This window comes from Salvia miltiorrhiza, chromosome 1 (assembly GCF_028751815.1).
Source record: "Salvia miltiorrhiza cultivar Shanhuang (shh) chromosome 1, IMPLAD_Smil_shh, whole genome shotgun sequence".
NCBI lineage: Eukaryota > Viridiplantae > Streptophyta > Magnoliopsida > Lamiales > Lamiaceae > Salvia > Salvia miltiorrhiza.
Genome location: NC_080387.1, coordinates 51,021,477 through 51,038,408, shown reverse-complemented (window position 1 = coordinate 51,038,408; position 16,932 = coordinate 51,021,477). Strand labels below are relative to the sequence as shown.

Sequence of the window (16,932 nt, the reverse complement as noted above, 5' to 3'; positions counted from 1 at the left end):
TTCGGCTGCTTCCACGAATAGCAGCTTGAACCTTGAAGGGACACCTTGAATATTGGAGAGAAGTTCGTCGTAGAGAATTCTCCTCCAATTCTTGAGCTCTTGAATTGTTTGAATTGTGATTTGGTGTGTTTAGAACTGATATAAAGACCCTTATTTATTGTTGTAGGAAAAGTTAGGCTTTGGGCCAAAGTCCTCATGATTATGGGTCTAGGGTTGACGTGACATGAACATATTGGCTCTTGAAGATTGATATATATCAATATTAATATTTGACTTGCTGCCAAATAAATTAATTTCTATCTTTGAAATATATTAATATCTTTATTAATAATATATCATATTTAATCTTGGATTTCATAAGATTTCAAAATAAACAAAGATATAAAATTAATAAAATATTTTTATTTTCTTTAAAAATCGTGTGCATACATTTCTCAATAATTGACAACGAAAAGATTTTGCAACGTTTTCAATCAATGAGTACACGTCGAAATCAATTGTTATTGCTTTCTCAAACAAAGACGACTAGCTCAGGTTCGCAAAGTATCTATTCATAGATTATTTGTAATGTACTACACATTTAATGAATGAAACTATTGTACGCTTTTATTATTATGGTTGAACTAATGACAAAAAAATAATTATTTATTAATTACTATATATTATATTAAAAAAAATCCCGGGGGGCTTCCATACAGGTTCAGCCCCCCCCCCCCAAAAAAAAAATTCCTGGATCCGTGATTTACATGTATTTTCACTCCTATTTCGCGTTATTCTTTAGTGTCTTGGGTGATTTTATCGAGTTAGTTGAGTTGTCTAGTGTCGAATTTGCATATTTTGTGGAATAGACTACTTGTCCGTGTTTGTGCTATTTTTATAGATTTTTGAACTCGCTTTGGGAAGATTTTGATGAAGTTGAAGCAAAGTATACGAAGAGACGAGTCCGTAGGAGCAAACGGAGTTCAAATCAGACATCGGACGAAGGAGAACGGAGGCCTGGAAGACCGCGTGTCGGAGGACACGTGGCCGCATGCAAAGCTGCACGCTCCAGCCGCGTGCGAGTCCAGGGGATTTCAAGGCGACCAAGCGGCGGAGCCGCACGCCCCGGCTGCGTGCGAGTCTTGGGAATTTCGAGGCGACCAAGCGGCAGAGCCGTGCGGCCGTGCAGCTAGACCGCGCGACACAGCACGCGCAGCCAAGCACGCGGCCGCGTTGGTCAACCGCGTAGGGACCGTTTTTTCTCGCCCAATTCGGATTTTAAGTGAAAAAGCGCGATTTTTGGAGTTGGAAGAATACTACAAGACCTAGGGCATATAAATACCCCTTAAAAACTTGTTGAGGGGACCTTTTGCCAATGTTTAGATCTTTTTGAGAGCAGAGACAAAGAACATATCCTGAGCAAGAACTGAATATTCACGGATTTTCTTTACGGTTTATTTATGAATGTTTATTCATTTTATTATTATTATTGATCTAGTTCATATATCTATGTGTGGCTAGAACAATTTATTCCTAGGGTTTAGGGAGTAAACATATTTGGATTTTTGACAGTTTTTGATTCAATTAATCAAGTTATTTTTCCTTCTTGTGTATATTGTTTGGTTTATTGATTGGCCACCAATTTAGCATAATCTTAGGTTTTAATTTGATATCGGGAGATGATAATTATTACTTGAATTAAGAATATAGAACACAGTTATTTAATTCTAAAGGGAATTTATACTTGTGAGGACATTAATCCTAGGAACTTTTGGGATCATGTTAGAAAGGTGATCCAGGGATGGTAGTCTTGCATGTAATCAACTGTTTGTATGCCACGTGAGTGGGTATATATAGACTAGCTTTGAGATTGTCTTAGGAAAATTATATTGATATTGAATTAAATATGTTGGTTATTCGAATCTGTTGAAACCTTTGCCTTGGGATGTTTACTTATATTTGATTTCCATATTTCTCAGCTCAGTTTATTTCATTCCTGCTATTTATTTTCTTTAGTCTTAAAAATAAAAATCCATTTTTTCGGTTATCCAGATAAAGAATAATGTTCTAGGATAGGAATTGATATTAATTAGTATCTGTGGATTCGACCTTACTTGCCTATACACAATTGCACCTATACACTTGCGGCTAGGGATGTCAATCTAACCCAAAACCCGATGGGCTGGCCCGATTATCCCGCCACCCGAGAGGGTTAGGGTTGAATATTTTCAACCCGATAAAAATTACAACCCGATTAGCCCGTAACCGAATAGTCCGGCACCCGATAGGGTCGGCCCGACCAATCCGATGGGCTAGCCCGAAACCCGAATATTTAACATAGAATATGTAGATATAAAAATTAAAAAATGACAAAATATTATAAAGTCTCATTATTTCACTTTTCTATATTTTTGAGATGCTTTGATTCTATGAGTTCAAACTATTGTTAGATATTTTATTATTTTTCTTTAACAAAGTTAAACATTTTATTGTTAAAAACTTATTTTTGCTATGTAATCTTGATGTTTCTTTTTTAAATATCTTATATTTTTGCATTTCATGTTTACTATATAATTTATATCTTTGATTTATGTGTATATTTTATACATTATACATTAGATTATTAAAAATAATAAAATACAAATGATTATTTTATTTTTACGCCTTTAAGCCGATTAGCCCGATGGGCTAGCCCGAAACCCGAACGTTTAGAGTTAGGGTTGAAAATTTATAACCCGACAAAATCCCCAACCCGATTAGCCCGCACCCGATTAACCCGAAACCCGATAGGGCTGGCCCAAAACCCGGTGGACTAGCCCGATTGACATCCCTACTTGCGGCGTGTAAAGAAATAAGCGAACAATCCGCCCCTGATGGGAGGAGTACAACCTCCGAAGAGATGTGGTAGTCATGGATTTGTAAGAAGGAACAAGCGCAACCCTCATACTGATTTTCGTTTGTGTACTGGCCGTTTCCTCATGGCGTTTTTCTCCACCACAGTCTGCGTCATCGTGAGTAATTGCGACTAATATACGAACTTTCATATTATATTATTTGATTTTGAATATAATCAACTAAAAATTCCACATCCAAATACATGAATTTACAAATTGTTCACATGAATAGCTTGTGAGTAGCTTTATTTATTTACAGTTCTAGATACAAGCATGCTATCATTTAAATTAAATCATGATCAACACAAATAATCATGCTTATACAATTAATACGCTATTCGTCTCTCCCCATCGGCGATACAATTAACATAAATAATAAGTTTAATTACAATTAATCAAAGCTCAATATGATAAGACACAATCATAAACCACAAATAAATTAAATTACTTGGACTATAGACACTTGGAGCTAGAGAAGAGACACAAATAATGAAAGAGACGTAGAAAAATTAAGCAAACCAGCAATTCAAAGAAGGCCCAACTCATGAATGACTGGTACTGTCAAAAGAAATACTCCCTCCGTCCACAATTTAATGCCCTACTTACCTTTAAAAATTTGTACACAATTTAATACCCTATTATGCTTTTTGTATCATTTTACTCTTCTTCTTTTTTCTATATTTACTACCATTTGCCACTAATGGACCCACCTTAAAACACCTTTATCATTTTTATATTCTATATTTACTACTCCCTCCGTCCGCCAAAAGTGGACCACTTTGGCTAGGCACGGGATTTAATAAAATTGATGATGATTTTGATGTAGTGGAGAAAGAGTCCCACCACTTTATGAGATGTGTGGTTGAAATTAAATTTGGGGTGATTTTTTTGTAAATAAAGAGTGTTTGTAAGGATAAAAGATTAAAGTGGATGGTGGGATCATTTCTATAAAAGGAAAGTGGTACACTCTTTGCGGACGCCCAATATAATAAAAGTGATCCACTTTTTACGGAAGGAGGGAGTACATTTTATCACTAGTGTACCCACTCACAACACCTTTATCACTTTAGTCAACTACCCTTATATTTCATCCACATCACATTTTTCAACTTTCTTAGTCTCCGTGCCCACACCCAAATAGGGCATTAAATTATGAACGGAGGGAATATGTTCATTCAATATAAAGGTACAGTACTATTGAAAACGTGCAGTCTCTTTCTTTTTAATTTCTGTATTGGCGTGCCAAAGAAAAAAAAAAAACTAATGAACCTTCATCCACTCACACAGTCACATAGGGCAGCCTTAATTCCCTATTCATAAATAGCGACAAAAACTTTTAAGATTCCCTGGACATGGTTATTAATTTTAAGGTACATACATAAATGACTTAATATATTAAAATACCCACTTCTATAATATGTCTAAATAAATTGTGGCTCAGCCGCCCAACTACTCCGTAGTCCGTACAAAAGACGACAAATGTTTGGGTTTTACAGTTAATAATAATAATAAAAAAAAAGCTTTTTAACTTTCTTTTTGCTTTTTTTACTTCACCAGTACTCAATATTCACTGGTATGGAAAAAATTCAAGAACATTAAGATAATGAATAGGAATCTCAGTAGCTCAAGGCCAGGTGGAAGAAGGAAGTTGAACTTTTAAGTTTGTCATTAGTATACTATGTCTACACTTAAAATGATTCGACCAACTCTGCTATTGGTCCCATAATTCATGGAGCAATTATGGAAACACATGTAAATGGATAATACTTTTTTCGTTTTTTATTAAGTGTTTCAACCATCAAAATACATATACTAATAAAACAAGATATTAATTTACATTTGTAACCTTAGTAATTATCATAATAAATACATATGTACAATTAGGGGTGGACTACCGTGAGAGCACATCTTAAAATAAGAAATAAGAGTAATTTTTAATGTATGAATTTTATGTTAACACGTATGAATTGGTTGTATAAAGGTATAAATTGTGAAAAATAAATTTTTGTTACCTTTGAAATTCGAACTCAGGACCATAAATCCATCCAACAGGATTACGAATCAACCGTAGATTTTGATGATCTAAGGGCTGAAAATGATTCTTATTTTATATCTTAAGAAATGCTCTTATTTTAGCCATTCCCTGTACAACTAATTATTATATACATACAAGTATTAAAAAAAGATAAAATAGGAAGAATGTCATAACTATATTCTCAAATTTTGAAATGGAACACTTGTTAATAAACAAGTAAAATAGTAAAATATTAAAATAAGACAATTAAAAATGGGAGGGAGTAGGGCTGCTCCAGTCGCTTTCTTTCAGACAGCAATGAATGCTAGCTTTAAAGAGAGAGAAACTAAAGTCTCGAGTAATTGAGGTAGATTGAAAACAATGTGACCAGATTTTGAGTGAATTCATAATCACAGTCTCATTTGTATTCACACTGCTCTCATATTTATGCTTCTCTGACAGTTTGAGTGAGGAGGAAAGCTGTATAAACGTATGGGTGACTTGAGAAGAAGATGAGTACTCAAATATTAATCCAAATATGTATGGAAAGCTGTTAAAAATTAATTAATCTCTTATTATACAGCCATGAGGCACATCCAAGTCCTAGAGTTGTGTCGGGAGAAGTTTGGTTACTACGTGGTCTTCACCCCCTCCATCTTTTTCATCTTAGGTAACAATATTGATACAAAATTAATATCTACTCATGTGCTAATACAGAATTAATGCAGGACTCATATTGAGCTACAAGTTGGTGGAGAAGACATTTCTGAGCATCTTGATCACGCGTCTCAACGACGCATGGGAGGAGTACGACCTCCGAAGTGCTGTGGTAGTTGTGAATTTGCAAGAAGGAACAAGCGCAGTCCTCGTACCGGTTTTCACTTATGTAGCCGAGGTTTATACAGGCCGCTTCCTCATGCTGTTTTTCTCCACCACACTCTGCATCATCGTCAGTAAATTTCACTTCATTTTGATATTCAACAGGAATTCAAAATTTCCACATCCAACTACACAAACATTTCATTTTTTTGGCGACCATTACGGAAATATATGTGTAACTCAGGGACTGTTACTCAACTATGTGGCGGTTGGAAATGACGATAGTGGGCAGCTTGAGTTGCAGTTATTCTACCCTGCATTGGGGCTAATGACTTTGGCGGAAGCGGCGCAGACTGTTACGCTGCAAGCGTTTCTTGACGATCAGTTTAGGCCGATGGATCTCGGCAAGGATCGGAGACTAGGATGCACCAAATTCTGGTGGATTCTGGTCTCCTTTGTGGCTGCCATTTTCGCTCAGTTTGGGCCTTTAACGGGATTTCACTCGAGGAAACTCGCACTAGTTCTTATGGGTCTCATGGGTGGTTGCTTCTTAGTGTTCTTGTTGGGTAAGAAATGCTACCATAATGTACTCACAATTCAGAACCACCCCTTTAAACAAGTTGGGAACGTCATCGCCAGAGCCATCGCTAACAGAAATCTCGACTATACACTAACTACACAGCCTCGCGTTCCATGGTTGAGGTACTTAATTAAACCCATAATTACGCTTAAAAACCATCATCTTTTAGCTTAATTTTTCATAATTAGTTGAGGTGGCGTGGACCACAAAGTCATCTAATTAGTACATTGGCTGTTTAAGCCATGTAGACATCTGTCTCAACAAATTGTGTTACAAGTCATAACAATGGAGTTAGGCACATTAATTAAATGTTAATTTTCTTCGTGTATTTATAATTAATTTGGTGAAATACCAAAAACAATACTCAGGTGGTTAGACAGAGCGGCGGAGGCAGGTAGTGTTGAACAAGTGAGGAAAGTGAAACTTTTGTTGATGATGCTTCCGTTGTGGTCTTCTTTCCTCACTCTAAGCTTGGTTTCTGCTTCTGGAACCACCTTCTTTTACGACGAAGCCACCAGCCTTACTGAAGACAATTGTGCCATTCTCTTTCTCCACAATCTGATGAGATTCACAACGTTCGCGGTCTCAGAAACGTCCAGCTACGTCGTCGGAAAACTTGAAGAGAAAAAGCAATACAACCAACAGAAGATGGAGGTGGTGCGAATCGGCATCGGAATGTGGTGCTGCGTGCCGTGCTGCCTCGCTGCTTGGGTGACAGCAACACGCAGGCAGCACGACACCATCAACGTCTATTGGCTAACTCCACAGTACTTTTTACTTGGACTAATGAGCGGACTCTCTGAAGATGGGCTCGAATCCTTCTATGAATCTCAGGTTTTTGAGAGTTTGTCGACATTTGGGCCACCCTTTGGAGAACTCGTGATGGGTTTGGGTAAATTTATGAGCATACTCTGCGTTCTCATCTTCAGCACGAGGCGTTTCGAATGGTTTCAGAGTGATATAGGCAACAGTAGCCTCAACAAGTATTATATTTTGCTGGTAGTTTTGAGTTTCGTGAACGCTGTAATCTACTGTTTGGTTGTTTGTTGGTACAAAGACGACGCCTTCCTAGTGGAAGATGAAGAAAACGGCAGTTTTCCTCAACAAGTTGGTGATCAGATTCAGTTACTGGATAGTGTTGCACCTCGATCCATTGAGGGTCGAAAGGAAAAGAGCAGTTGTGCAGATACGATATCAGAACCCAGCAGGAATGAGGTAGAGGTGGAAAAGGAGGAGGCAATGGGCATTGCTTCATCCATCGAGGGGCAACGCATCTCTCGTCGAACTGTTTCCAAGCCCAGAGAGAGCAGTTCTAGAGATGTTATAACAGAAAGCTCCAGCTCCAGACAAGAAGAAGAAGAAGAAGAAGAAGCTGAAGATGTGTTACGACGCGCAGTGAACAAGTTTAGGCGCCTCGCCTCGAGAGCAGCCCGCAGACGCTTCGACTCAACATTGTCCAAGAATGAATGAATTGTAGCAGTTACTTGTTGTTAGCCTCAAACACAGTTTCTACGTGGAAAGACGCATGAGTTTAAAATTTGTTTGGGTCGAAATCTTAGGGCGGTTGATAAAATATGTTGGGAAATATACACAAATAATTCCACCCATTATCAAATCGAAAGCAATATCAAAGATATAAATTATCTAAGACGGGAAAAATAATGACACCGATATTTAACGTGGTTCGGCCAAACTGCCTACGTCCACGGACCCACCCCAATATATTAGAGAATCTCACAAAGGAGGAGTACAACAATACCACACTGTATTTTGTATCTTGCCTACACAGAGGCTATCTCTCGACTCACTTTTATCACTCGTGTTTAACTTCCACACTGAAGTTTTCTCTCACTATATTTTCTCACTCTCTAACACTTCTTTCACAAGACTTCTTTTGTGAATTTGGGATACTCTTCAAGCTGCTGCGATGCACCCATTTATAGCCTCCATGTTTGTTGATTCCACCTCACATCCCAACTTTCTCAAAGTTAATGGGGCTGCACTTTCCTCTTTGGTGGTGGCAAAGTTGTGGTGGTGGCAAACAACTTTCTCAAAGTTGTGGTGGTGGAGCCTCCATGTTTTGGCTAACAATCTCCCACTTGAAGACTGATTTTAATCTGTCTTCACACCTTGATCATCGCAGCAGCCTTACTGTCTTCACTGTAGAAGACCAACTGAAGTTGAGCACAACTCCAGTTTCTCTTTGCCAACTGTCTTGGTTAACATATCGGCTGAGTTCTTGCTTCCCTGGATCTTCTCAAGTTGTAAGATCTTCATCTCCAGCAGGTGACGGATGTAGTGATACTTCAACTCAATGTGCTTTGTCCTTGAGTGAAACGCTGGATTCTTAGCCAAGAAAATAGCACTTTGACTGTCACTAAAGAGTGTACTATTCTCATGCTTCTTCCCAAGTTCTCCCAAGAAATTCTGCAACCATACCATCTCCTTGCTTGCTTCCGTCACGGCTACATACTCAGCTTCCGTAGTAGACAACGTGACAATCTTCTGCAACTTAGAAGACCAAGAAATAGCAGTACCACCAAAAGTAAATACATACCCGGTTGTACTCTTCCGACCTTCCAGGTCATTTGATGCCAAATCTGCATCAACATAGCCAACCAACTTGGCACTCTTGCCATCAAAACATAAAGCCTTGTCCGTGGTACCTCTTAAGTAACGAAAAATCCACTTGACTGCTTCCCAATGTTGCTTGCCCGGATCACCCATGAATCGGCTTACTACTCCCACTGCATGTGCAATATCTGGCCTTGTACACACCATGGCGTACATAATGCTGCCTATTGCCGATGCATAAGGAACTTTTATCATCTCGGCACGTTCCTCCTTTGTACATGGCGACTCCTTCTTCGACAGCTTGAAGTGACAACCCAACGGGATGTTCACCGGCTTCGAATTCTGCATGTTAAATCTTTTCAATACCTTCTCAATGTAGTTGGCTTGTGAAAGATACAACTTTCCTGCCGCCTTGTCTCTTTTGATCCTCATGCCAAGAATCTGATTGGCCTCTCCAAGATCTTTCATGGAGAATCGTTCAGACAATTGCTTCTTCAACTTATCCATTTCCTTTGCATCAGCTCCTGCGATCAACATATCGTCAACGTATAGCAAAATGATAAGATAACTTTTGTCGAACCTCTTGTAGTAGCAACAATGATCAGCGTGGCATCTCGCGTAGCCAATCTCCAACATAAAACTGTCAAACTTCTTATACCACTGCTTCGGAGCTTGCTTCAGGCCATACAAGCTCTTTTTCAACTTGCACACAAGATTTTCTTTTCCTTTCACCACGAATCCCTCGGGCTGTGTCATGTACAAGTTTTCCTCCAAATCACCATGAAGGAACGCTGTCTTTACATCCATCTGATGTAACAACAAGTTTTCTGCAACTACCATGCTCAACACTAAACGAATAGTGGTCAGTTTCACAACAGGAGTAAACACATCTGTATAATCAATACCGTATCGTTGCTGAAACCCTTTGACAACCAGCCTTGCCTTGTAGCGTTTGCTACCATCAGCTTCAATCTTGATTCGATAGATCCACTTGCAATGCAATGCCTTCTTCCCCTTCGGGAGCTCTACAAGTTCCCAAGTGCCGTTTAGGATAAGAGATTCAATCTCATCATCCATAGCAACTCTCCACATCCGCTTATTACTACTAGAATCTGCCTCTGCATAGCATTCAGGCTCACCACTATCAGTAAGTAGTAAATAAAAATTAGAGGGCGAGTACCTATCAGGTGCACGTCGCTCTCTAACCGGTCTTGGCAGCGGATTGTTTGGTGGTGGGGTTCTTGGCTCCTCATCTGGAACCTCTTCAAAATTCTGGCTCTCCTTGCTCCCACTCGAGTTTGAGATGTCTAACTCGACTACTTGGGAATCAGAATTGCCAGGGCTAGATGCTTTCACTCTTTCCTTGTACAACACCTGTTCATTGAAAACCACATCTCTACTTCGAATAACCTTTCGGTTCTGCTCATCCCAGAGCCTATAACCGAACTCGTCTCCACCATAACCAATGAACGTACACTTAAGAGATTTAGCATCTAACTTGCTTCTATTAACATGATCAATATGAGCATAAGCAACACATCCAAAGATGCGTAGAAAAGATAGGTTTACCTCTTTTCCTGTCCATTCTTCCTCAGGTATCCGAAACTCCAATGGAACTGATGGACCTCTATTGATTAGGAATGCAGCTGTGTTAACTGCATCTGCCCAAAACATCTTAGGCAACCCACTTTTCAGCCTCATGCATCTTGCTCGCTCATTTAGTGTTCTGTTCATCCGTTCTGCTACACCATTCTGCTGGGGAGTTCCTCTCACGGTTTTCTCCATGCGAATCCCATTCTCAGCACAGTAGTCTTTGAACTCCTTAAGTTCATATTCTCCTCCATTGTCGGATCGTAGACACTTTACTTTCAGCCCTGTTTCAGTTTCTACAAGGGCTTTCCACTTCCTGAAAGTATCAAATGCGTCGGATTTATTTTTAAGAAAATAAACCCATACCTTTCGAGTGGAATCATCAATGAAGGTTATGTAGTATTCCGAGCCACCAAGGGATTTTACAGGCGCCGGTCCCCATAGATCACTATGGACCAGCTCCAGTTTCTGCGTCTTCAAGGTTCTGCCGCCTCTCGAGAAGCTTACCCTTTTCTGCTTTCCGAACACGCAATCCTCGCACAGGCCAACTTCAACAGTTTCCAGGCCAGGCAGCCTACCCTTCGAACACATTATCTTCATCCCCTTTTCGCTCATGTGGCCAAGCCGACAATGCCACAAATCTGCATTGTTCACTCCTCCTGCAAGATCAATGCAATCTTTGGAGTTAGTTGTCATATACAACGTGCCATCCTTCTTTCCACGAGCTACAATCATAGCTCCCTTGATTATCTTCCAATTACTGCAGCCAAATGTCACTGTGTAGCCTTCTGCATCAAGCTGCCCAATTGAAAGTAAGTTCCTTTTCAGTCCAGGAATATGTCTGACTTGATTCAGCTTCAACTCGGATCCGTTGGATGTCACAACTCGCACGTCTCCCTTTCCCACGATTTTCAGGGGCTCATCATCAACAAGATACACCTGTCCAAAATCGCCAGAGACATAATTTTCAATTATATCTTTATTACTGCATGAATGGAAAGACGCTCCAGAATCCAGCACCCACGACTCCATCGGACTGGTCACGCTCAGGACCAACGCCTCGCCTACATCTTCTGTTGTGGCTGCGTTCGCTGTCTTTTTGTGATCCTTTTTCTTCGGTGGCGCTTTACACTGATTCTTAAAGTGCCCGAACTCTTCACAGTTCCAGCACTGGATTGAACCCTTATCCGTCCTGGATTGGCTCTTTCCTCTGGACTTTGACCTTCCCCTGTTCTGCCTTCCTTTCGATCTTCCTCGATATTCCGTGTTCAGTGCAGCCCCTGACCCTGAAGTAGATGGAGATTCTTTCCTGCGAATCTCCTCGCTGATCATCAGATCTCTTACTTCGTCAAAGCGCAACTTTGCCTTTGTTGATGAAGCGCTAACTGCTGTCACTGTTCCGGCCCAACTTTCTGGCAAAGAAGATAGCAGTATTAGGGCACGAACTTCATCATCAAACTCGATCTCCACCGAGCTCAGCTGTGTGGTGATCATATTGAACTCGTTCAAATGATTCTGCACTGGTGTGCTCTCGGACATTTTTAGATTGAACAATCGTCTCATCAAATGTACTTTGTTTGCAGTTGATGGTTTCTGGTACATCTCCGCCAGAATCGCCAACATCTCCTTTGTTGACTTTGCTCCAGTCGTGTGGTAGGCAACGTTCCTGGACAGCGATAAACGTATTGCACTCATCGTCTTTCTGTCCAGCAGCTCCCACTCGTCCGGATCCATCTTATCTGGTTTTTCTTTGAGGGGCTGATGTAGATCTTTTCCATAAAGATAATCCTCGATCTGCATCTTCCAGAAACCGAAATCCGTACCATCGAACTTCTCAATCGTAATCTTTCCGTCGCCCATCATAACTGCTCCCAATTGATAAACAAGATAATTTTCTCAAAGTAATTCTTTTCTGATGTGGAGGTTCAGTAATTACTGCAACCACAGAGCATACTAAGAATTACAAAAGAACAATCACTGTTCACAACGAAATCACTATTCACGATGAATAGTAACAGCACAAGAAAATTATCAGACCGCCACAAACGTGGCTCTGATACCAGTTGTTGGGAAATATGCACAAATAATTCCACCCATTATCAAATCGAAAGCAATATCAAAGATATAAATTATCTAAGACGGGAAAAATAATGACACCGATATTTAACGTGGTTCGGCCAAACTGCCTACGTCCACGGACCCACCCCAATATATTAGAGAATCTCACAAAGGAGGAGTACAACAATACCACACTGTATTTTGTATCTTGCCTACACAGAGGCTATCTCTCGACTCACTTTTATCACTCGTGTTTAACTTCCACACTGAAGTTTTCTCTCACTATATTTTCTCACTCTCTAACACTTCTTTCACAAGACTTCTTTTGTGAATTTGGGATACTCTTCAAGCTGCTGCGATGCACCCATTTATAGCCTCCATGTTTGTTGATTCCACCTCACATCCCAACTTTCTCAAAGTTGATTCCACCTCACATCCCAACTTTCTCAAAGTTAATGGGGCTGCACTTTCCTCTTTGGTGGTGGCAAAGTTGTGGTGGTGGCAAACAACTTTCTCAAAGTTGTGGTGGTGGAGCCTCCATGTTTTGGCTAACAAAATATGCCAATTTGTTTGGACTTACAGACATGGGCCATTTGTTTTAAAATTTGAGGTCCAATCGATCTATTCTGCTATTAACATGGCAGATTCATCGAGTATCTCAATTAGCAGTAAATCTAGCTTCATCTCACTACAAATTAAATAATCCAGTTGCAATAAAATTGATATATAGTATATACCGACTATTCCCCCGTCCCAATTCAATAGATCATGTTTCTTTATTCGGACGTCCCAATTCAATAGGTTATTTCCATAAATGGAAAGTAAGCACATAACAAATATCCTCATATAAGCCATTATTTACACCAAATGACATTGTACTTCACACGTAATTATACTTTCTTTATTTTTATCTTCTACTTTTTGACACATATATCATCAACAAAAGTTACTTTCTCTATCCTATTAAACTACTTTTTGTACACATATATCTTCAACAAAAGTTACTTTTTCTCTCATATTTTATTATAAATTTATTAATTTCTTAACATCTATATCCAAGGTTGGTGGTCTATTGAATTACGACGGAATGAGTATTTGGTTTTGGTGGCAGTGAGTTCTAGCCACAAAATTGAAGGATGCCATCTAAGAGTTTGAGAGGAGAATGCATAGTAAAATTAAATTTTATCGGATTCGTAATGAGTATATATAAGTGTGTGTGTGTGTATATATATATATATATATATATATATATATTTAGAGAGAGAGAGAGAGAGAGAGTTAGGTTCAATGAAGAAGGCCTAAATGTAAGAGAGAATAGAGAAGTAATCTCATCCGTTGATCTTATCTAATCTGACGGATATGATTTATTCACGCCATGTTCAACGGATTTTTTCGTTGAACATTCATTAAATATATTGAACATATACAATATTTTTGGGGGTTCTGGGGTTCGACCCCCCCCCATATGTTAAACGAAAAAATTCGTTGAACATGGCGTGAATAAATCATGTCCGTTAGATTAGATAAGATCAACGGATGAGATTACTTCTCTCTTCTCTCTTATATTTAGGCCTTCTTCATTGAACCTTGACCTATATATATGTGTGTGTGTGTGCGTGTGTGTGTGTGTATGTAAACTTATTAAACATATAATTTAAAAAAAGAAATCAAAGAAACATGCTCTTTACCTATCTTTCTATTATAATTTTATTTGTCTTGTAAAACTATTTCTAATGAATTGTTGAATACTATCACATTTGGGTTGTCCCAACCTAAACAACACGTTTCTATTTTGGGAAATAATAAGGACTCACTTAAGACTTGAACGACCAACTAAATTTTGTGGCCTTTTTGCTCATTTTTAATTCCGCCGCCTTGAACATTAACCCTAATTCTATCTATCTATCTATCTATCTTGCTATCTTAATGTAATGTGTGCCCGCACATTATCTTGTTGTATGTAGATGTGTTTGCTAGGATTCAATGGCCACTTTGCTTTTATATCATGTACAATATGAAATTAAATAAAAAAAATGCAATCTTCAATTAAAATCCGCCTTCTAATCATAAACTGAAATGTGTTACATTCTTGAAAATTGAAAACTGAAATAGGCAGCCTACATTGGACACTAAGCATAAACTGAAATCAATTGGACACCAAATATTTTACTTTTACATTGCATACACAAATTATTCCCTAGCCATACCTTGTTGATTAGGTAGTCCTTCATCACTTCTTTTGTGATACCTTAGATGAGTTTCTGCTCCATTGTGCCTGCCTATCTATTCTTACTATTTCTTTGCGCTGGTACCATTTTAGTGAATGGAAATATGTCTATATTTCTATCAAATGGGCAGCCTCCATCATGGCCAAAGATAGACCTACACACTACACACATAAACATCACCTTCGTAATGAATGTTTTACTTTTACAGGTCCTATGAGGCTCAATCTCTCTAGGGGTTAGTAAAACCTTTGTGAGGTTTGGTTATGTAGAACCACTTCTCATCAATGTGGACTGTTTTGTGTTTTTAAATATCAAACTCCTAAAAATCCTATCATACTCTAAGGCCTCTAAGGAAAACCGTAGCCTAAGCAACTTGTTGGGATTCGTAAGATCAGGTTTTATAGCATTAGAATGAGCTTTGATCAGCCCTATTTTAATCTATCTCCCCACAGTACTTTTGCTACATTGAATTCCACATGCAAGTCTTCGAATTGGGATCTTTTGGACAAGTCTAAGCTAGCAGTTGACTGTAAATCTATTTGCACTTTTTTTCTTCTTGGTCTTAACATTTTGTGACGTCTCATAAAACTTATTACCTCACCATTCTGTTGTTGCTTTTTTGCAGTTGCGCCCAAATACGACTAATTAATTATTCTCCTTGAGAGGCTCCATTTTGTAATTGTTACAGTCATCTTTCCTCTAGTAGGTTTCCAATCATTCCATCTTTTCAAAAGCTGAGAGATCTTTTCTTCTTGGCACAGTGTAGTAGTGGCTTTTTTGTGGTTGTAATATGAAATGTTATCTTGTTTTGTGGTTGTAGCAGTGATTTTTTTTTTTTTTTTTTTGTAGCATCTGAGTTTTGGTTTGAAATTAAAATGGTTCCCTATTTATAAAGGGCTAAAATGTAAAATGTGTTGGAATAATAAATTAAACTTGATTTAGGAAAATATATTTTGTAATAAATAATAGAAATAGAAAATATAGGAAGTAAAATTGTTGGAACAACCTAGAATCTGCTAGCTAGTGCACGTGTGAAATAGCAAAGTAAAAGTAAAAGACTAATCTAGAACCTAGTAGATTAATTTAGAAAATTGCATAGCTAGATTGTTCTAGCAAATACTTAACCGACCTATGGAGGCTATATATATGTGTGTAGCTTTTGTATTGTTGTAGTGAATGTGAAAAAGCAAGTTAAAGCTTAAAAAATAAAGGTGTTCCCTTTTTTCTTTCATTTCCACGTCCACTCACACAAGTGCACTTATTAATTAAACTTTCTCCAATCACACTTTCTCCAAATTAATTAATTCTCCCACATATATATTTTCCATATTTCCAACAAAGTGGTATCAGAGCCACAAGATTCTGCTTGTGGTATGGCGAATTTACAATCGTTTCAAGTCCCCATGCTCAACAAGAGCAACTTCGACAATTGGAGTATCAAGATGAAGGCGCTATTGGGAGCCCACGATGTTTGGGAGATCGTGGAGAACGACTACGAGGAGCCGCAGGACGAGGCCGCACTATCCCAACAACAAAAGGATAGATTGCGAGACGCGAGAAAGAGAGACAAGAAGGCTCTCTGTCTCATTTATCAAGCGCTGGGGGACGACGATTTCGAGAAAATCTCAAACGCGAGCACCGCCAAAGAAGCGTGGGAGAAGCTCCAGAACGCGTGCAAAGGAGCGGAGCAAGTAAAAAAGGTACGACTTCAAACTTTAAGAGGAGAGTTTGAGTCATTACATATGAAAGAGTCCGAATCAATTTCGGATTATTTTTCAAGAGTCTTGGCGGTGTCTAATCAAATGAAAAGAAATGGTGAAAAATTGGAGGATGTAAGAATTATGGAGAAAATATTGCGCTCACTAACCCCAAAGTTTGAGCACATTGTGGTGACGATTGAAGAAACTAAAAATTTGGAGGAGATGACGATCGATCTCTTGTTGGGGTCGCTGCAAGCATATGAGGAAAAGCAAAAGAAGAAGCAAGAAATTTCAGAGCAACTTTTAAAGTTGCACGTAAGCCCGAAAGAGAAAGAAGAAGGTCCGAGCAATGGCTATGGAAAGTCCGGGAGAGGACGTGGCCAAGGGCAAGATCGAGGCAGAGGCCGAGGCCGTGGACGTGGACGAGGACGAGGAGGCTTCGTCAACAGTGGTGAAAGAAATGAGTTTACAAGTGGTCGGGGGAGGAGCAACCCGC

The 16,932-nt window shown here is 39.0% G+C and overlaps 1 protein-coding gene across 1 annotated transcript; it reads left to right on the top strand.

Annotated features, from left to right (window-relative positions):
* Positions 1–5,018: 5,018 nt before the first annotated feature.
* On the top strand, positions 5,019–7,833 carry LOC130991007 (protein NRT1/ PTR FAMILY 5.11-like). Its single transcript, XM_057915214.1, has 4 exons — positions 5,019–5,557; positions 5,616–5,836; positions 5,951–6,408; positions 6,655–7,833. Exons 1-4 carry the CDS (start codon positions 5,473–5,475, stop codon positions 7,754–7,756), a joined length of 1,866 nt encoding a protein of 621 aa, XP_057771197.1. The 5' UTR covers positions 5,019–5,472; the 3' UTR covers positions 7,757–7,833.
* Positions 7,834–16,932: the final 9,099 nt, after the last annotated feature.